Here is a 22,847-nt window from a genome sequence, read left to right on the forward strand (position 1 = left end):
ATTTCAAAATTAGTGTGAGTTTGTGTCCTTCTAGTTAGGTTTTAAAATGCACTAGTATTGGGAATTCCCTGGTGGTCCAGTCATTAGGACTCCCAGGTTTTCACTGGTGAGGGCCTAGGTTCAATCCCTGGTCAGGGAACTAAGATCCCACAAGCTGCATGACGTGGCCAAGAAAATTAAAAAAAAGAAATGTATTAGTCTTAAGGCTAAAGTTCAAAGTGTAGCCTTAATTTGAATTTCAGTATCCGAAGTTGTCTTTTAGCCAACAGTTTACTTATTTTTCTCTTTGTTTTTTTTTGATGTGAACCGTTTTAAAAGTCTTTATTGGATTTGCTACAACATTACTTCTGTTTCTATTTTGGTTTTTCAGCCATGAGGCATGTGGGATCTTAGTTTCCTAAACAGGGACTGAACTAACCCTACCCCTTGCACTGGAAGTCTTAAACCACTGGACTACCAGGGAAGTCCCAATAACAAATAAATTTATATTTACATCACTGGGGTTGGTCAACAGAAACGTCTACCCAAGCTGACAAGCTCTGGGATAAAATTTGCTTTGGGAACTTGGCTTCCTGAGCTGGGCAGGGGAGATGGTGTGTCAGAACGAGGCTTACCTGTGCAGCACATGCAAAGATATCACAAGCTGAGGTTCGTTAGTAGTCTGAGATCGGATGAGCTTGCTCTTCGTTTGGGCGGCCACGAGGGTGCCGTCAGACAAGGAAAAACGGTAGATCTGACTGAATGCCAATCCCTGTCTCAGCACTGCAGGCGAGCAAGGAAGCAGAACGCATGGTCAGAAACAAAACTGGGGGTGGGGGCGGGGCCAGACATAACAACAGTAATCAACTTGGTTAAGTTTGATATTTTCCTTCCAGCAGGTTGGAGAGAGTTGTAAGTAATACTTTATGACAGAACATTATCCATGATCCATTTTTAAAAGGATATTTATTTTTCTCTCAAGATGCCAATAATTTCAGTATACTGGGTTTTCTTCCCCCCAAATGAAGTTTTGATCCCCCAACCATGTTCTTTTAAAAATCTTCAGGATCATGGTAAGATAGAGTATAAACAATTTATTAGCTCAAAAGAAGTTTTGCAACGATTTGTCTGAAACGTTAGGAAGTAATATGGTGTTATAAACAGGATTACCTCTAAAGGGTCCAATGTGCCTTTAATTTCTCTTTAAACTAATACAATAGTAAATATTATATAAAACTTATGACACTGAATATATCCTCTGAATATTCATCTTGAAGTTACAAACTATTTAATCTATTATATCCTAGTACCATTCCCCAATTTTGTTTCCCAGTGTGTAAGACATATTATTTCTGTGGTCAGGACAACAGGAAGTAAAACATAAACAACCAGAGGGATCTTTTCAGAGAAAAAAGGCGGCTAAATAGAAAACGGAAATAATAAGAGCACAACTCGGAGTGACACAGAATTGGTTTAACATCTGGATAATGACATCAGTTATTTCCATTTTCAGGACTACAGCAGAAAACATAACACTAGGCTAAAATAATTTCTCTAGAAATTTCAGATTTATCTTTAAAACAACTGCATTTTAAAGCTGTCAGATACTGCATATTAAAAAAAAGAACATTTGATTCGGCCACATGGTTTAGTTACCTTACCTCCTAAGTCATTTTAAGATGACTGCCATTTTTTACCACATAATCCTCAGCACAAATTTTGTGGGTGGAATAGTCAGTCCCAAAGTGACCAAGTACATTCATCATTCCACAAAATTACCGAAAGACAGACAGACGGACACACACACACACACACACAAGCAGGTACTGACATACAATGAGGATTCAGACTTTTTGGTAAAATTTCACTTTGAGCAATTTCCCTGGTAAACCGGCCCCCCTGCTCCCCCGCGAAGTTCCAGGTAGGGACACACAGTATTTAGGTATCACTTTCTGCTACCAACTGTTGCATGATTCCTCTCAAGTGACAGTACTGGAAACAAACTACTGTACATATGTGCATCTGGGTTTCCATACTCAGTATGCCAGCCAATGGCAGCAGGAATACCATTTTTATAATAGGATTCATATTTCCAGTGGCTTATAATTTCAGAATTTTATCCGACCTTGGCAGTGATCCTTTGAGATTTTCCATTACCGTCTGTCTACATCAAGAACTTCCACCAAGTAGACTTGTGTCAGCAAGCCCCTGAACGCATTCAGGAAGCTCCTCCATGTAAACAAAGTTTTCCGGTAGATTTTTATTCAATACTAATGATTACCTGCAATCTGACTTATTTCATACACTTGGATGAAATGTATTTTATACATGGTAGAGTTTCCTTTCAGTGGGTTCCCTCTGTTTAAACCTAGCACTGTGCCCAGTACATATTTGTAAACCCTTGTGTAAGGAATCAGGAAGCCACAGGATTAAACATGGGCCATTGCTACTCAGAGCCCAAGGAAACTGAACAAGGTTGCTGGGGGATTTCTACTGTTCTTTTTATTTTAAACCAGATCTAGTGAAATGGCAGGTAAGTTATTTATTTCTGTCAAATGTGGCATCTTTATTTCCTCTTTTTCTTTCCCACTTAAAAAATGCTGGAAGACACAATTGGTTGGATTCAGTGCTTATTTCTAAGAAATGTGGATGAAGAAGATAAAAAGGATAAACAGGATGAAAAAAAAAAGGTTATTTACCATGACTTGTATTTTTTCATAAGCAATCTTAAAAGCATAAACTTTTTAACATACAAACACTATTGATAAATGCCAGAGTTTCAAACTGTGGTGCTGGAGAAGACTCTTAGGAGTCCCTTGGACTGCAAGGAGAGTCAACCAGTCAATCCTAAAGGAAATCAGTCCTGAATATTCACTGGAAGGACTGATGCTGAAGCTGAAGCTCCAAAACTTTTTGGCCATCTGATTCATAGAGCCGACTCATTAGAAAAGACCCTGATGCTGGGAAAGATTGAGGGCAGGAGGAGAAAGGGGGGACAGAGGATGAGATGGCTGGATGGCATCACTGACTCAACGGACAAGAGTTTGAGCAAACTCCAGGAGATAGTGTAGGACAGGAAAGGCTAGTATACTGTTGTTCGTGAGGTCTCAAAGAGTCGGATGTGACTTAGCAACTGAACAGCAACAACAGAGTCATGGATGCACCTTCAATGGAAGATGACAAACTAAAATTGCATTGTCAATACTGAGTTATAAACTTTTCTGCAAATATGGAGACAATTTGCCAAACCCCGTTACAAAGCACAGGGCCCTGTACCTCAAAGGCAGCGTGGCTCTGATGGAATCCATGCTGGTAACCAAGTGCCCCAACCAGGACACGCGGGGCCCACGAGAGAAGCGTCAGAAGACTGGAAGTGAAAAGTATCTCCCTCCACGATGGAGTCCTTAATAAGCGCTAAAGAAAGGATTTATTTTTCTTTGTTCTCGCCAACTTAGCAAAAGACCAGAATGCACCTGAGAAAAACTGATGCTGCAGAACAGCAGTGGGAGCAGTGAGGTGGAGTGATGGCCAGGACGACCCTCAGGTCCCTCCAGGGCTCACACTTTCTAATCGAAGGCTCCCGGCTCTGTGTCACCTGCGTCAGCTCCCCATTGACAGCATGAGAGGCAAACACCCACGTCCCTGGGTGGACCATGGGGATCGAGCGGCCCACAGGAAGGGGGCCAATGCCGGGCAGAGGCCTGGTGCTCAGAGGGCTGCTATTATTACTGAAAGACGACTCTGACATTGTGGGCTTAGCTCCAGGTGTCCTATTAACCAACTGTATGACACCAGACAAGTCATTTCATCTCTTTCTAGAAACGATGTCTCTTTCCAGACTTCATCTAGAAGGTGGTAATGGTGGTGGTGGGCCTCAGGATCCCACTGTCACCTCTACCAGGAATTCACCTGTTCTTGCAAATTTCCTTTCATTCTTATTTTCACAGTATCCTTATGATTCAGGTTTTTTTTTTTTTTTTTTGCTATTAGAGGGGACCTGAGAGCACCGACTTACATGTCTAGAAGCCGGAGCATTGAAGAAAATGATCTCGTTCCCTTTCATCTGCCTTTTGAGAGGTTATCATCTTCAATTTGACTTCCCTCATCACGCTCTTAGCCCTACAGTTCCTCCTATTCCATTTCCCTTCAGATGGCGACAGTCCTGGGCAAGAGTCACCAGATCTAAGCCCCCAGGGTGGGTTCAGGAATCACTGTTGCAGAGAGAGTGCTCATCAGAAGGGGTAAGTCAGCAAGATGGACTTCAAGAAGGGTGTCACTGAGAGACCGTTACCTTCGTGGTGATGCCTCTTTGCGTAAGACACAGACTCCCCCTCGTGCTGTGCGTGGAACTTCTGGATGCACCTCCTCACCAGGTCCTCCCAGCCTGGCTTCATGGCTGCCCGCATGGTGCTAGTGTCCAGGGACGTGATCTTGCCTAGTAAACAACAGTGAGCATTTGACCTACACACTGATCCATTGTTTAGAGAAATAGTTAAATCTTAAAGAGATAAAAACTGATTTCTTTAGGAATAGGTAGCGTAAGTGCGTGGAGCAGGAGGGTAGAAGGTGAGAAATGTCCCCCCCCACCCCACCTCCAGCTTCTGCCCCAGCAGCAGCTATGCTCAGCTTCTTCATCAGCTTCTAGACCCATTACTTGTGTTGACAAACATCTAAGTATTCTAGAATGATTTCTTTGCCCTTCTCTGCTAAGAAAATTTACCTTGGAGATCTTGGCGAGTAGTAAAACTTTCTGATGAGGGAAGAGCTGGTCTCTCCTTCATGGGAACTCTTCTAGCCACACAAATCAAGCAGGACTGCAAATCTTCAATCACATACATTGATGGTTATCATAGGAGCCTTTTGCAGTGTTTCAAACAAAATCAAATGCACTTATGACAGCACAACCTTGTAGGTCAGTAGGGGAGAGAGCAACGAGACACTATGTACCTCTGGTCCTCATCTGGAGTGGGGAGCAGCTGGGGGAGGTTGAGATATGGGGAGCTGAGGATAAACTGCTGAAGCCACATGACATGTGATGAAAGCGCATCTGCCATACTACAGCTGACCATCCGAAAGCATCTCCCCAGTGGTGGAAATGAATGGAACCCTTTCTTATTAACTGGCTGATATTAACAACCAGCTGAATTCTTAATAAAGCCTATAAATGATGACAACTGAAACCGTCCAGGGTTTTCTCTTTGAGTTTTAGGTTCATTAAGATACAGGGAAACTAGATATACCTTCTCCTGAACTATGCTGATGCTCCCACAATGGCAACATGCAATTTAAAGCAAAGTATATAAACAGAGTCTAGACTCAGACTCAGAGAACAAATCCTAGAAAATGCAGTGTGTCTCAAGTTTAGTTCCTTGGCCATGGCTAGGATCTCACACAACTGATGCTAAGCATTTATTCCTTACCCTACTTCAACTGTTTTATGTGTCTGTGTTCACTTCTGGAGATCAGGAAGGATGTGTTTTATCTTGTAACATGGAGAGCACACTGCAAGCCTTTTCAATTTCAAAAGTGCTGGATAAAAGGTTGATTAAAAAGAAGTCTCTTTGTATCTTTGGTGGCTCAGACGGTAAAGCATCTGTCTACAATGCGGGAGACCCGGGTTCGATCCCTGGGTTGGGAAGATCCCTGGAGAAGGAAATGGCAATCCACTCCAGGACTATTGCCTGGAAAATTTCACGGACAGAGGAGCCTGGTAGGCTACAGTCCATGGGGTCGCAAAGAGTCAGACACGACTGAGCGACCTCATTTCATTTCATTTCATATCTTATGTCACTGATTTATGATTTTAAATTTGGGAAAGAATGTCTTTAAACATATCCAATAATAGTGAGTATCACAAACATAAATATAATCCTTATCTTCAACATAATAAAAGCTAAATTTTTAAGCATTTACTCTGAGATAGACATCTTTCTAGCTGCTTTACAGGTTACTGATTCATTTAATCCTCTTAACAACTCTATGAGGCAGGTCCTAGCATTATCTCCACTTAACAGAGGAGAAGCCAAAGCATGGAGTTTCAGTAACTTACCCAACATCACATGAAATTTTGGGGAAGCGAGGATTTGAACATGAGTGCACCATGGCTCAGAAACCCTACTCTTATGCTATACTATGTAAACATTCGGAATCAGATTTTAAATGGACAAACATGTTGACATATACAGCACAAAACCATAAATTAGCTCAGCTATAGAATATGGCTTTAGAATATTACAGACGAATTAGCAGCACTTACTCTGTTGCATACAGGAGAATAAAACAGCTTGACATTCCATCTCTACGTAAAAATTTAATTTTGAAAACTATGTATCATCTGTGACAGCTCAATTACTTCCTTTCCAATAAAATTTAAATTAAAAATTACTTACATATTTTTTGAAAAGAGGATTAAATATCTATGCCAATCATGGTACAGGCATGCTCATTTAATCTTTATTACACTGCGATACTGGAATTGTTGATTTCACTGGTTAAGAGAATATGTGGGTGTTCAGAGAGGTTGAGAACTTGCCCACAGTCAGCGCTAATACGCAGCTGATGTAGGAGCTGGCCTGTCTGATTATAAAGCCCGCAAAGTTTCTACTGACTGATGGGCCTCGGCTCTTTCCCTTCGGCTACACACACAGGAGGCCATATTCAGCACTGTCCCATATCATAGACAGCGACAGTCTCAGAGGTGTAGAGCAATCTCCTCAGAAGGCATAGGGCTGGACACTATATCAGTATCTCTTTAAAGGGAAGTGCCTAAGAGCTTACAGTTTGGAACTCTTCTCCCACTCCCGCTCCCATCTCCATCCTCTCTTATTCTGGATGCAGCATCCATAGACAAACCACACAAAATTCATTAATTCCTTCGAAGTATACAAAAGATGTTCTTTGTACCATGGGTGTTTTCCAAGATGTGGCTTGGACCTTGCTGCAGATGTTCAGAGATGCCTAGGACCCCTGAGAGGTTCAATACTAGTGGAATTGCTCTGGCAGGGTAGCTACTAGCCTGGGTATTTAAATGAAGACTTAACAAAATAGACAATTTGGTCCCCAGCTGCATTACTGACATTTCAGATTCTCAACAACTACCTGTGGCTAGAGGTGGCTGTGCTGGACGCTGAAGATACATAACACTGCCATCGTCACAGAAAATTCTATTGGATAGTGCTGTTTTAAAGACTTGATAATTAAACTGATAACAAGAATTGTTAAGTAGGAAAAGAATGAAGGAACTGTCTCTAAATTTTCCTTTGTGTGGCCTCTAGTTTCAGATTATTAAGTGTGAAAAAGGAGCACAGGAATACATGACCCTAGCGTATCTCAGAAGTAGCCCCTACCTTCTCCTTCTTCTTTGATGGACTTTGGTTGAGAGACAGCAAAGCACTGCATAGTTTCATATTTCTGATGTGTTTCCTGGTTGTCATGACCTTCCTCTTCTGATTCAGGTAAAGGTTTTACCAGCATCCGACAATTGAAAGTATGGCTGTTCCGCCTGGGAGGTTCGCCGGACCAAGCTCCCCCGTTCACTGAGCAAAAGGCAAAAGCAACCCAACAGGGTAAAGAAACTAGTGTCAGACTGGCTTCTGCCAATTTATCAAAACGGTGTAGGAAACACGCAGTGATTTTACTTTCACATAGTGTTTACACTTTTCTAAGTAACTTCAAAATCTATAGGGGGAGGAATGACTGGGTGAATTCTTGGGAAACTTCGTGGGAATCTCAAATGTCTTTCACACTGGTTACTCTTCACCCGGACTCTTTCCCTTCAAGCTCAGGCCCTGATTTCTCACCAGCCCCCTCTTACCCATCCAACTGGATCTTTCATGTTGCTGAGCACAAGATCTGTCCCCGTCATTATCCACACCCGGTCCCACATGGACATCTCTGCACCTGCTACCTCATCTAAAAGGTCAGGACTTCTCCATGTCTCCTACCTACATGACTCCTGCCCCAAGGCTTGAGGCCCTCGAGTTATGTAACCAGCAACTCTAGGCATCCCACACTGTTGCTTCTTACTGAGCCCTCTTCCCTAAAACTTCACCAAAAGTTGAAGTGTATAATCTGAGATTGGGCTATATTTTTTTTCTTCATGTATATTTCTTCATTAAGACTGAAATAATCTTGAGAATATACTGCTAATGTCATTTATTCCTTTTCAATGAAATACTACTATACTATGAAATAATACTATACTATGTCTTCTATTTTCTTATCAATACTTAGGAATCTAATACCAATATATTAAACATATATATTAATTCAAGAAAAAGGTGATGTAAGAGAAGACATTTTTTTTTTGAGATGCATTAGAGAAACCAAAAAGAGAAATAAAAAAGGGCCAGTCAAAAGATAAGCAAAGCACTTTCAAAAGTCACTAGCTAGAAAACATTTGAAAGACCAGTTAGATCCCACAATGCTAACTCCACAGACACTGGGCTGCAGAGGCGGAAAGAAAGAAACAAATCCTAGAGAGAAAAAGGAAATATCAAGTTAACTGCAAGAAACTGTTTTACTGAAGGAACCACAGCTAGCTTTATATAGACATCTGAAAAGTTTATTTTACCATCAATATTCTTAAAAGCTTATTTACATAAAGGAGACTACATAGAGTAATCAAAGGAAAAAAGACCTCTTATTAACTCAGGTTAGTAAGTAATTTGAAAGTATAAAAAAATACAATATAACGTAAGGCAGAGAGCTCTTTAGACAAGTGAATAAATAATAATAGTGAATTAACAAGTACAGGTCCTTTAAGGAAGTCATAAAATTACTGAAGAGATTTGAAAATACTAGTTATTTGAAATAAGATATCCCATTTTCTTGTTCATTTACTAGAGAATATAATAAAAGGATCTCACATTTTGTATTACTGTTGCAGTCACTTTAAACAAAGGGTTATCCTATTAAAAGAAAAGCTAGCCATAATGGAATGTGAAAGGACCTTTTCCTATTTACTGTGGTGACAATGAGACCAGCTAGTATAAACAGTTTTAAGAAAAGGAACAAAAATTTTTGCTAACTCAGGACTTGACTTTATTCTCTACTAAAATATGCACTTCTTTTTAGCCATGAAGACGTTCTTAGCATCATCAGCTTAAGTGAGAATATTAAAAAAGAGCACTTAGTGACTGGGAACAGTTATGCTCCCCAAGCAGCCATTGAGGTGGGCCCATGCAGTGAATCACCCACTTTAAAACATGGCCCTTTATCATCACGGACACTTTTGGTCAAGATGAGGAGGGCAGGAAGGGGCAGCAGTGGGTGGGGAAGGAGGCAGTAGACCACCACGTCACCTGCAGAGCCACTGAAGAGTCTGTGAACCAAAGAGCCCATTTCGGGCTCCCAGGCTGAGAGCATCTGAACCGCGACACACCACTTGTTCCTTCACATTTTATTTTTAGAACGGCGTATACACCCACATCATACTCTTCACAAGCTGGGACTCAAAATAAACTCAATCTCAAGCTTCTCGTGACCTTCTACTTCTTAAGTGGTCATGGAGAAAAAGGACAAAACAGAGTCGGCTGGCACTGGATAGGGTGGGAGGCAATTGGGCACTGTCTTGAAAAAAAAAAAAAAAAACCACCACCAAACAAACCCCATGAAAACAGTTGCCATATGACTGCTTTCCATCTGAAGCCCTTTCACTTACTTTAAATATAGGGTCAAAACGATCATTCATAGACCAATATCTACAGATGGCCTTTTCTCCATGACTTCTAAGCTTAAAACATTTAACACAAGCATCTCTTAAAACACTCCCCAGTTACTGTTATCCCCGACTGACATAAAAGAGTTCTGTTTCACCTCCCACTGGCCAAGATGATGTGTGTGGGGGCGGGGTGGTGTGGGGAGGTGAGCAGAGACCCGGAGGACATTCATTTACCTATGGACTTTGGCAGCAGGTTTTTGACGAATTCAGTGTGGTCCCCAACGTGCAGAACGCTATAGACACTTTTGTTCATCAGCTCTTCCTGGTTATACCTTAGGTACTGTGTCACATTCTCTGAAACAAACACAACGTTGCCTTCCAGGTTCACTACAAAGAAGAACCCATCAAGGGCCTATGGGAAGAGGCACAAACTATGTTAGAAAGACTGCAGTGGAAGGTCACGTGCGACTGTTACGAAGGGAACGGTCCTTTTAAGGGAAACATGATTCACGCATGGAGAAGAAAAGAGATCTCTCTCCCACCTCTCCTCACATTCAGAAACAACGAACACATTTTTCTTGGTGAGATGATTCCATCTTAGAAAGTAGGACAGAGCCTACATCAGGGTTTCTTGTCATAAACTAAATGACAAACACTCATCCTGTTACTTTATCAGGAGATAATTACTGCCACGTTAAGAGTATGAAGGCATTCATCTGTATTTTCCGAATGAGACGGATGTACTCCGCAAAGTGGAGAACAACTCGTATGCTACTGATCCAGTTCAGAGCTATTACTTTTCCTTGGTATAGTTCCTCATGGAATACAATGCAAGGGAGAAGTCACTGATAATTTCCCACAGTTTAAGGATAAATGCCAAGGAAAAAAAAATCAGAAAATTTTGCTAAGCTGCCAAGTCTTAAATGAAAAGAATTGAAAATGATCTCAGACCTTTTTAAGCAACGTCAATCCTTTATTGTCTGGTGTCAGTGGGGGAAGGTTCTGGGAAGTGTGTGTCTGATGTGACAAACCTGTCTTCCTGGGGACCTCAGGCTGAGACTACACAGGGCCTTGGGGTTTAGGTTTCTAACCCCAAGGGAAAGAAAGTTAACTAATTGTGCCTGGCTGTATTTCTTTATTCTCCAGGTTGTTAAGATGTAGGTTCCTAAATCACCTGGAGAGCAGGAGCATTTTTCCTGTGATGGGTGCATGGTTCACTTTGCTATCATTCTAAAACAGATTAGGGAAGGAGATGAAGGGCTGAGGATCATTTCAGGAAATAACAGTAGATATCGACATATTTACTGAGCCTTAAACACACTGTGACTTTTTATTTTTACTTATTTATTTTTTTGGCCGTGCTGTGCAGCTTGTGGGATTTCAGTTCCCTGACCAGGGATCAAACCTGGGGCCCTCGGCAGTAAGTGCGCAGGGTCCTAACCATTGGATTGCGAGGAAATTTCCCACTGTGTCATTTTAACATTTACAATTCTGGAAGGAATGTTTTCCCTTTGCCAATTTACAGAAGAAGGAAAAATTGAGACTCAAAGAGGGTAAGTGATTTGCCCAAGCTCTTGCAACCAGAGCTGGGATGCAAATCCGGGTAGACTGCCTCCAAAGCTTGTGCTTTGATTCCCAGGTGGCACAGAGTTCTCCCCAGTGTTGACCCAGAGCGCCTTCTTGTCACGGTTGCCTGGACAATGCAAAGTCTGGGCACTCAGTAAGTTTCTCTTAGTTCTGCCTCCTTTCCCTTTTTGATCCTTATTTGCCAGAGCTGTTTTACGGATCAGGGAGCGATTAGGACGGGACGAGTCTTGATAGTGACCAGGCATTCCTTGGATCACCGCCAAGGGGTCCATCCAGTTCATGCCAGTTTCTTCAGGCTGTGTATTTACTGGTTTTTCACATGGATGTTTCATGGACACACCAATATAACAATGTGCATGACTGGGGCATAGTGCTTTACTTTTTCCTCTAGTTTGCTTTTTCCTTAAGTTATTATTTAACAAGCTCCTATTCTGTGAGCTTTCTTTGAAATATTTCATCTTTAATTCTATTTTCATGACAAAACTACGGACTCTCTCAAATTAGAACTGACCACAAGGCACCAATGAAAAGCTCTTAAAATATATACACATATGTACACACACACATATACACATATACAGACACCATTTTAAGTTCTTCTTAAATGTTCATTGTGGTGTTCCCACTGGTGTAAACCATGTGCAAGCCAAAGCAAGACTGTGTAAATAGCTTTCCACGATAGGTTGGCATCAACTGTTGGAAACCTTATGTGAGTGTGTGCTCGTGTATATGTGGAGGGAGGTCAGGAAGTAAGTCAGTTGATTAGTTATGTACTAAGTGTTCTTTTAAACTCACAGCTTTAAATATACCTTCAACAGGGATTGTCATAATATTACCTATGGGTCACTTTTGGAAGTGCACATAGCTTCCTACTGCTTTATACAATGGTAAAGATATAGTGGAAAGATGAAATTCTTTCACCTTATAAAACTATTTGTTTTCTTAAAGCTCACTATGATATGCTCTCATGAAAAAAACTGACATTTAGTTTTGTTGCCTAGCAACTACTATGGTATGATGTAAGCATGAGTGTGCATCTATGCCTAGAATGGCTCAATGAGAGCAAGTTTTCTCTGTTTAAATTATTACATGTTAACAGGGAAAAGATGCAAATTCAAACCTTAAGTCTCTAGATTCAAAGCATTACCTCTCACATGTTTAGCACTGAAGTCCTGCTACACAGGTGTTTGCTCAATGCACTGAATTCTCAGAAGACTATTTTGCAACAGTGAAAATGTGGATTTGATCTTATGAGATAAGATCCGTTGACATCTAGCAATCTGATTTCTGCAATTAATGAGCTTGCTCTCAAAGAGCTTGAGTCATAGCCTTGTGGTTACTGCCAGCATCTCTTTTCAGAAGCCTTGAAAATCTTCCCAACAGTTTCCACCCTACTTTAAGTCATCCCCAATGTAAGTAATAAACACAGGTATATAGGATTTTCCTAACTGTAATATTTAAAATTCCCCATCATTTTCAAATGAATTTTGTTTCCAGTTCTTTCATCGAATTCGAAGAGTCCGCCTAGTTAAGGGTTTTCTCAGCTGCTTCTAAGAACCAAGTAGGAAGCAGCACTCTCTGGCCTTCCAGCGCCTTGTCAGCTCTGGAAAATCAGGTTAAGTGTGTTTTCACTTTTTCTCTAAAAATTGTCATTACGTGTTTTCAAGCCGGTGATGAAAGAGAAACAAGCGGGGCCCAACATAGGGTCCTTTAAAATCTTTTGGTCAGCAGGGTAGCCCCAAGGGTTGAATTTTGTCATCTCTAAAAATAAAGACTGGGTCAGACAATCTTTACATTTTTTTCTGTGTCTCCCTAGCCCCATTATACAGTAGATTTTCACAGAATTAGACTTTCTAAAAATAAAAATCATCTTATGTGTCAACTGGTTATCTTTGCTTTAAAAATCCTAATTTCTTCTATATGTGCGGTGGCTGCCAGTGAAGCAATTCTACAATAGCAATGCTGCAGACCTTCTGGCCATGTGATAATTTTCAATCTCATCATATCATCAGCAGAGTAAATTATCCTGAGAACTGACATAATTTATGTCTCAGGGCTCCTCTGCTTCTTGTTATATATTCACTGACATTTTTTCCCCCTCATCTTACCATAGCCTACATCCTGAATTTTAATTTTGGAATAGGTATAGCAAAGAATCTGATGCTTAATACTGTACTGGGTTAATAAAATAAGAAAGTGGTACTTAACAAATTCTAGATAGTAGTCTGATCATGAAAACTCCTAAAGTTAATAAAGAAATGGCAGTTAATTAAGAAGGAGGAGATATATGTATACTCACAGCTGATTCACACTGTTGTACAGCAGAAACTAATACAACATTGTAAAACAATTACATACGATACTCCAATTAAAAAAAAGTTGGTGTCCTGCATACAGGGTCATCTTATATGTGTATAGCGGACTTTTGGACTCAGAGGGAGAGGGAGAGGGTGAGATGATTTGGGAGAATGGCATTGAAACATGTATAATATCATGTAAGAATCGAATTGCCTGTCTATGTCCGATGCAGGATACGGCACGCTTGGGGCTGGTACATGGGGATGACCCAGAGAGATGTTGTGGGGAGGGGGGTGGGAGGGGGGTTCATGTTTGGGAACGCATCTACACCCATGGTGGATTCATGTCAATGTATGCCAAAACCAATACAGAATTGTAAAGTAAAATAAAAAATAAATTAAAAAAAAAAAAAAAAAGTTGGACCCCCCAAAAAGAAATGGCAGTTAAGATCACCCATTGCAGTGATGCTTATCTTAAAAGTTCTGAATATTACTTCAATTTTTATCTTTATGAAATCAATAATCTAGATTCATGTAGCATAAATAAAAAGTATAAACCTCCATTTGGTCCTCAAATTTTAGCCTGTATACATAATTATCTGTACTTGTACAGGTGAAAATGTAAGAATTCTGGCAACATTTCAAAACACAATATATCATAGAATTTAACAGGATGTGTGAACATGAGTGCTTGTGAAATGAATGCTCAACTAGCACTTAAAGTTGGGCAAATTTATACTCTAATCTAGTTAATTTAATTCTACATTATCAACCTGAAAGGTACGTAAGCTGGAACCAGGAGTAAATTTTAGATACATATTAGTAAGCTCAAGAGGTCAGCAGTACTTCCATTTTAAGAGTGAAAAGTAAATGTGGATTAGCCTTAAATTATATTCACTTAAAAATGAATTTTTTTTTAAACTTTTTATTTGAGATTGGAGTTTAGCTAATTAACAATGCTGTGATAGTTTCAGGTGGACAGCCAAGGCACTCAGCCGTTCTCTCCCTCAAGCTCCCCTCCCTTCCAGGTTGTCACATAACATTGGGTAGAGTTCCCTGCGCTATATAGTAGGACCTTCTTGGTGGTCCATTTTAAACACAGCAGCATTCACTAAAAGATTAAACGGAATACTGGGAAGATCAACAGCAGGGTGAAATACCTCCAGCATCATCGGCCCCAGTGCATCCTTGTCAATGACCCCCTGCCCGGTAGACGATACGTCTGACTTCTGCACTTCATCGATGTTGGCAGCTGCTGCTTTCTCTGAAACAAACACGAGTGTGAATTAACTGGTGTGCTATTTCAAGGACAGAGTGACACAAGAACATTTTTATTGTTATGACTTCAAAAAAAAAATCTTCAGCAGGATCAGATCAGACTGTAAAAGAGTTAGAGAACATCCCCGCTGCCATGGCATGGGAGAAACCGCTGGAAGCGGGAGCCAGAACATTAACTTTTCACCTCCAAGACCTGTGGCTCAGAGCCCCTTTCAGGCTGCCGATAAAATGAGTTTAGAGGTTTCATGCCAGTCCCCAACAAGCTTTTTTTTTTTTTTTAAAGACTGCAAAACTGTTATATACTGCAGCACAATTAGGGCTTTCTGCAGACTCCCTAAGCAGGGATGACTGACCGGGAGTCTGTAGTTCAGGCTTCGGGAGAGAAATCAGAGATGCGTCTGAAGGAATAAAAACGAGTCCTGACCACTGTTGCTGCTTCCCTGGGACACTCCTGTGGCTTTTGGACCGTCCCACCTCTTGTCACCTTCACATTTAGAATAACCAAAAAGACTGGCCCCTGCCTGGAGGAAGGTGGTTAACGACAAGAGGAAGAGAGCGAGACACCCTATCAGGCACTCGGAGAATTTCGACGGCAGCCCTTTCATCTAGTTCAGAGATGCCTGGTCTCGGCTTCTGGACTCAAATGGGCGAAGCAACTTCCCACCAGGCCTGGGAAGACATTCCGTCATGGAAAAGGCTCGTGCAGGAAACAGATGCATAGTCATCAACGTATATGCAAATGGGTTATTTCGAGAACACCAAGAAAAGTTTAAAGCATAACAAGATAAATTGCAACAATTTGTTAGAAAACAACACAACACGATGTACCAATTATTTGTCCTGGAATAAATTATAGCCTTTTTTTACACTGCATGTTATCACTGTAATTAAATGCAAGTTAAGAAAACTGTGAGGATGAGATGGTTGGATGGCATCACCGACTCAACGGACATGACTTTGAGCAGACTCTGGGAGATAGTGAAGGACATGAAAGACAGGGAAGCCTGGTGTGCTGCAGTTCATGGGGTCACAGAGAGTTGGACACGACTGAGACTGAACCACAGAGAAAACTGTAAATCAATTCAGTACTCAGAATCAACTTGCTTTCATGAACTTAGCAGACTCTGCTTCTTTTTTTCTTTTGTAACAGAACATTTTACACAGTATTTGTGAAAACCTGTAAAGCTTAATTTGTATCTGGGAACTTACAGAAAATAATTAGGAATTATGCAGGCCCTCCAAATCTTGATGGAAATTGTCCACATGCATATGTATCAGTGGAAAAGGGAAGAGGGCCTGTGTAGTTCAAGTCTCAGCTCAGCCACTTAGTACAAGTCAGAGCATGTCACTTCAACTTTTGGAGGCCTTAGTTCCTGCCTTCTTGCTTCATGGGCTGTGACAGGAGTAAATGGGATATGTAAAACACACTTGAAAAACCAGCAAGTAAGGGCCTTCCCTAGCATTCCAGTGTTTAAGACTCTGAGCCTCCCATTCAGGGGGTATGGGTTCAATCCCTGGCTGGGGAATTAAGATCCCAAGTGTTGTGCAGCACAGCTAAAAACAAGGAAAAACAAAACAAAATCCATAAAGTAACTTACAAATATAACTTAACTACTAGCATAGCTGTCTTTATTAGCTCTTCCTGACTGAGTTCCAAAGGCAGAGGTCAGAAGCAGGGAGTATCTGTTTTCTCAGTGACTCTGCGACATTCCTGATTCACCTGCTTAGATCTGAATAATTGTGACCGGCTATAAATAGAGCTGTGGCTTGTCTAATAGCCTTTATAACTCAGCATGTGAAGATGTGCTAGTCCTCACTTCATCTTTCCTTGCTGCCCTCCCCAGCTCTCGACTGTAGGTCCTTCGCCCTAGCTGCTGGCTTGATCTCAGCCCAGCTCTTCAAGTCATTCTCATGTGGGGCAGGTGGGATCTCAGGTACTCCTCTTCCCCCTCCCCGTTTTTCCCAGAAATTTTTTCATTGCCAAATAACTCCCAAATAAATACATATTGGGACCTACTCCCCCCAACCCCCAGTTCACTCTAAGAAGCTGTATATTTCTCTTCAGTTTCTGCTCCCTTCCCCACGTCAGTCCAGGGACAGGACAGGCACCGTCAGCGGCTGCTCCATCTACTTTTCCTCTAATTTAACAGCCCTGCCCTGTGAGGTCTCTGCAGGTTTAGGCCTAAAGGATCCCCGAGTTTCATGACTACTGAATCGCAAAAGTCATGTAATAGATATTATAAATGTCCCTGCATTCCCTTTTATTTACTTTTTGTCTTCAGTATGGTGGCATTCAGGGTGTAGGAGTGTTAAAACTGCAGACTGAGTAATCCTCAGCCTCATTTTAGGGCAAAATAATACAAAATGACAAAGTTTCTGATAATCCATTTCCAAGTCCTTTGGTAAAAAAACCTGAAGGACAGTTGATATGCAATATTAAATCAGTTTCTGGTGTGCAATAAAGTGATTCAACATTTTTATACATCATAGTCCACTTCAAGTTGTTATAAAACATTGCCGATAATCCTTAATTATATGTTACCTTCATGTATCTTATTTCCCAAGTCTTTCAGAGACAATCAATATATTTTGTGAGATATTTACATTTTGAGGATCTGATCATCATGCTGAAGACCCCAAAGTTTCCTCAACCCATTCAATATTTTGTGGAATTAAAAAATTCAAACTTGGAAAAACTCAATCATGCAGGTTCCTAAACAGTGACAGACTTTCAGACTGGGGTATTCCAAATGTTCTAGCAATGTGTTCAGGTGCTGAATTTTTAATGCTTATCAGAAAATACAGAGCATGAGATTATCATTTTCTTTCATCTTTAGGAATCTACAGGTTGTAATTTAGGTTAAGGGCCTAAAATTTAATGTAACAGATGATTCAGAGGGGGCAAAACACTTTTTTTGGCTCTACTGGAAAGCCTGGATTAAAATAATTATCATCCTGAAAAACTGCAATGATCAACCATGTCATTTTCCCCCTCTTTCTAACATTCAACTGATAAATTTTTGAAAGGAGAAAAGCAGCAGCTAACAGGCACTCACAGAGAATGCAGGGCTGGTATGAGGAAACCGGCCAGGAATACTGTCCATGCGTCCTGGTGTCCTGCTATGTGTTCCAGTCATGCTTGTGCTACAGGTGGAGTGAAGGATCCTTGTGGGATGAGAGGATATATCTTGCTGGGGGCAGGGGGTAGGGGCCGTCTACAGAGTCAAATGAGAACTTAGGGCTGTACAGTGAGGAACTAACTTTAAATTCAAAGAAGAGATTTTTTTTTTTTAAAGGCTGGGCAGAGCTGAAAATACTTCACATCCCCTGTAGTGGTGTTGGATTCTGTGGGACACGTGAGTGCATGGCCAAAGCAATGGTTGTGTGGCGTCTGTTCCTGGGGAAATCTCAGCCTGGCCTCTGAAACCAGGGTTCAGGAATAATGGCCAACAATTTGTCTAAGCTGGAATTTTAGGAATCCCGGACTCAGAATGAAAACAACAAAAATTTTCCCAAGGTCAATCTGAAATAATATTAGTGTGCTGGCAAAGAAAATTCCAGATGAGGCCACTGAGTGTCTGCAAGAGAACTTTTAAAATGTTCAATGTTCACACAATGCTATTCATATATTTACTCAGAGAATGGGAACTGTTCACTACTCATAGAATAAATAAATAAGAAAAAAGGGTAAAGAATTTAGGGACCTTTATGCCTGTCCTCACTGAAGATTTATACATAATTATTTATATTTATTTTTTGTTAACTTGTCATCTTTTCAACTCTGTATTAGATTTGTGCTTTGGCTACTTCTCAATATTAAAATCTCAATAGTATGAAGTGATAGAAAATACATAGAAATATGGCTTTACCAAGGTAATCTGAATCTAAATTAAACTGGCCATGAATTTATATTATTTGGGTACTTTTCATGAAGTAATTACTACCTCTGTACAAAGTTCATTTGGGCTTTACAGTCAAATAGGAGGAACAGAAAAACTCCTTTGAGATATCTTGTCATGTTACCCGGACATACATTGGTATTTTGTGGGAGCATTTCAAGAATGAGTATGCTATTTTTATGTCCCAGATATAAATAAGCTTAAATCCTTAGATATATTTATACTTCTGTAAGAACAGCCATTACTATACTAAAACATACTATTTAATATTTTTAAATTAGGCAGTTTTCTCAGTGGTCACAAATTATATTTATTTTTCTATATTTTGCATCAATTAACCATAAAAATATATTCTGTTACAAAAATATCCTTCAGTAAACTCCACAGTTTACTGAAAGATCATCCCAGATCTTTTCAAATGATCAAAACCTTACAAAATCTCATTATTACAGGTGGAACTCTTATGTTGAAAAAAGAGATGATAAACCTGAATTTTCAAGAGCCTACAAAAAGCTTTCTCCTCTGTGCCCTGCTTTCCAGTTCTTTTGCACTTTGACTATTAAGGTTGTTCTTTTTAGGTAAAGAATATGACCTGAGAGAGTGACAATGAAAACAGTAAGTCTGTCCTTTCCTTCCTTACCCCGCTAAAGACAAAAATGCCATGAAGTAGCTCTAAGTCTTTGTAATAGCCCAGCGTTACAAATGCAAAGCTCTGATTAAAGAGACTGTCCAAGGATGCGGCCGTCATCTTTCTGCTACTGACCCTCCCTCCTGGGTGGCTGCTCTAAGAGCAAGCCCGTCCTTCCGCCATTCACTGGCACTCTAGAAATCCAATACCAATTAATTAGATTTCCAGTTTCAAAGCAAAGAACAAACCCCATCTCTTTAGGGACTGTGTTAAGATGAGTCATACCACAAACTGGGAGAGAATCGTTAATATGATATTCCATATGCTTTTCTTCATAAGTAATTATTGCTTGCACTTTCTCTCAGAACAAAAGGAAAGGTGAGTAGGGAAGCGTTTAATCTCTAGATATTTAAATGATTTACAAATACAAAGTAAAATGTAAATTTCCTGGTGAGAGCAGAAACACACAGAAACTGTGATTCAACCAAAAAGAATTCTATATCCTTGGGAAAAAAAGCATATATAGCTGCATATATAGCTATTTTTAAAGTATGAAGTGATGTGTGTATGTTTCTTAAAGACCTTTACATATTCTTAGAGAACATCATTCATTGATTTTTAGTAACCTAGTGAATCTTATAATATTAGAAGGTCTCATCTACTTGTTAATTAGGCAATTGAACTGAGAACATGTACTCCCAGGGCCTTTCTGAAAAATATGGCCAGAACAGATTCCTGCCTCTCACGGGGACGGCAGCCATGGCCCAGGGGACAGCCACATAATTGCTCTAATTCCAGCAGCAGCAGCGGCGACAACCAACGATGACTTAGAAACCTAAGTGCTATTTAATGTCTGCCCATTAGAGGGACATGGTGATATGGTTATTATTTAAGAGGTTTATGCTCTTGCTTTTTCTCTCTCAAAAAAAATCATCTGAATATGGGACTTCCCTGGTGGTCCAGTGGTTAAGACTCCACGATTCCAATGCAGGGTATGTGGGTTCTATCCCTGGTTAGGGAACTAAGATTCCACACGTCATAAATACGTAAAAAAATTAAAAAAAAAATCATCTGAAGAAGCCATGGAAAACTTGCGGAAATTATCTTTAAAAAGTGGAACTGAAACAAGTATCAGTGATTCACTCTGAAAAATATATAACCTGAAAAATAACCCATGGTTTATTTTTACATCTAGAGAATATTTGAACATTGCCCATGTTTGGATGCCCTGACATGTAACAAGTAAGAGTTGAAAAGTTGTTCCCAAGTTTGGTCAAGTATGAGGAGAGCTGCTTTTACGGAAGTGGTATTATTTAAGGTATTAGCACCTTCAACTAAAAGGGAACCTGATACTTTATGCAGGTTTTATAATTAATTCCACTGCTCCAAAATGAGTGCAATCGCTCACCCAGATACCTATCAATTTTTCAACAGACTGACGTCAAAGACGAGTCTAATTACCTCCACAACAAATTTTAACACTCGAGTAGGAATACATCCACAATTTCCACCTTTTCCTGCATTGAGGATTTCAGGTGAAGCGACAGTCCAACCCAGCAGTGCTGGGACCCATGCTGAGAGTGAGCAGAGAAGTCACTGAGACCATGACAGGCAGTTTCTGGCCAAGCACTACAGATAAAATATTACAGGGAAAGTGATGTAGCATCTCAAAGGTTCTAGAAGGTAAAACCAGAGAATTATGCATCTGCACCCAACTAAAATTAGAAAAGCTGCCATCTGGCTCCGTGAAGCCAGCAGCACATTCTTATTCATTAGGAAGCATTCTGCTAACATAAAAACACAAGGCCCTTCCTGTGCTCTCCAAATGTGTTTATCTTTTCAACATTAATGCACTATATATCATCGGGCTGCTGAAATCTCCTGCCGTGCATATTAAAAACGCACAGCTGCACTTTCTTTGGGAGTGGGAGGAGCTTCGGCTCCAAGGCACCTCCCTCTCTTCCTGACTCCGGAGCTTGGTTCACTGCATCATGGCTTCCCTTGGGCATGAAGAAACGGTAAAGTGAACCCATCTGAAGGCTACCTCCTCCAACCCCCAGCAAAGCCCCCCCGGCTCTCTCGCTTCAAGAGAAAGCAATAAGCTTGGTTTCATTTCCATCAATGGGAAGGTGCGACTGCTGACACGGAACCAACCATCGTGCCATAAGTTTGAAATATGCACGTCCTACTTTGAAAACAAATGTACCACACGGATCAGGAAGAGAAAATGGTAGCCAGAAAAGATTCTGGGTATAACTGGCTAGAAAACACTTTTGCTTGCAAGAACTATCACTGAATCTGCTATCACCAATGTACCGTTTTATTTAGCACCCTACTTCAATATTACCTATCAATATTGAATGTACTGATAGGTAAAAGTGACAGTGGATAACCTTTCGTAGTACACCATGCATGTATATAACTATTTGTCCAGAATCTTTCTTTTACATAATCTATATATGTCTATGAGGAAGGACCTAAAATTTAAAGACAGATCCTGGAAGGCAAAGCACTGCAGGTAGATCAACTCAAAGGCAACAAGTACATGTCATTAAACCCAGGCTGTCAGGATTCATTCATTCTCCATTGTGAGAATGTTGGTCTCTGCCTGCATCTTCTCCAGCAACGGAGTATTAAGAGCTGAGGGCAAAATAAAATCTGAGAACTGCTTGGTTCCAGTTAAGTCTAATTTATAGGGTGCTGACAGCTAAGGCTTTAGGAGTTATCTGAATAAGGAATGGAGGAATCAGAATTTGCTTAGAAGGCTGAAAGGTGAGAATAAGATTACACAAAGGGGAAAAAAAAAATCAGTAGGTATGAAAGAAGTGAGAAGTCAGGTGAAGTTTGAATTCAGCACTCATTCAGGATATTTAACAGCAGTCTCTCAAAGGACAAAACTATTAAAAAAAAAGTTTCACTTTTCTCAAACACATATGTTAACTCAAGCAATGCCAATAAAATGATACCACAGGAGCAGGCAAAGCTTCTCATAAATGGGTTAAAATATGGAAATTACATGAAAAGTTGTTTCTAAAATCCTTAAGAGGACTTTAGCCTCAGTAGTAGAAATATTATATCATTATTCTGTTAATTAGCACAGCATAATTCATCTAACTGTCCTACCTTGAATGCGTGTGTGCTCAGTCACTTCAGTCATGTCCAACTCTTTGCAATTCCATGGACTGTTCTCCAGGCAAGAATACTGGACTGGGTTGCCATGCTCTTCTCCAGGGGATCTTCCCAACCCAGGGATCGAACCTATGTCTCTTACGTCTCCTTGTATTGCAGGCAGGTTCTTTTCCCACTAAGCCACCTGGGAAGCCCCAGTCCTACCTTACACCCTAGCAATATTTATTATCTCTCTCCCTAGTGGCATGATCCTGTTTGAAGGTTTCAGATACTTTCTGACTCTTCCATCAGCACCAGGCGCCCTTCCACCTGTTCTCTTTGAAGACCAGTCATTGTTTCGGAAGCTCACAACAATCAAGCTAACCCCTTCCTCTGCTCCTGCAAGGCCT

General features: G+C 40.5%; 1 protein-coding gene across 5 annotated transcripts in view; it reads right to left on the bottom strand.

The window, feature by feature from the left end:
- The window catches only part of NCOA2 (nuclear receptor coactivator 2), a 283,927-nt gene that overhangs the window by 44,850 nt on the left and 216,230 nt on the right, over window positions 1-22,847 (bottom strand). For all 5 annotated transcript variants that reach the window (XM_040261360.1, XM_040261357.1, XM_040261359.1 and 2 more), the window contains 6 exons: window positions 14,685-14,788; window positions 9,875-10,052; window positions 7,326-7,514; window positions 4,700-4,801; window positions 4,271-4,414; window positions 615-762 (listed from right to left, as the gene is read on the bottom strand). In XM_040261360.1, coding sequence (XP_040117294.1) covers window positions 615-762; window positions 4,271-4,414; window positions 4,700-4,801; window positions 7,326-7,514; window positions 9,875-10,052; window positions 14,685-14,788 — 865 coding nt within the window. The remainder of the gene's footprint in view (window positions 1-614; window positions 763-4,270; window positions 4,415-4,699; window positions 4,802-7,325; window positions 7,515-9,874; window positions 10,053-14,684; window positions 14,789-22,847) is intronic.

The sequence above is a fragment of the Oryx dammah genome, unplaced genomic scaffold, assembly GCF_014754425.2.
Source record: "Oryx dammah isolate SB20612 unplaced genomic scaffold, SCBI_Odam_1.1 HiC_scaffold_19, whole genome shotgun sequence".
Taxonomy (NCBI): Eukaryota; Metazoa; Chordata; class Mammalia; order Artiodactyla; family Bovidae; genus Oryx; species Oryx dammah.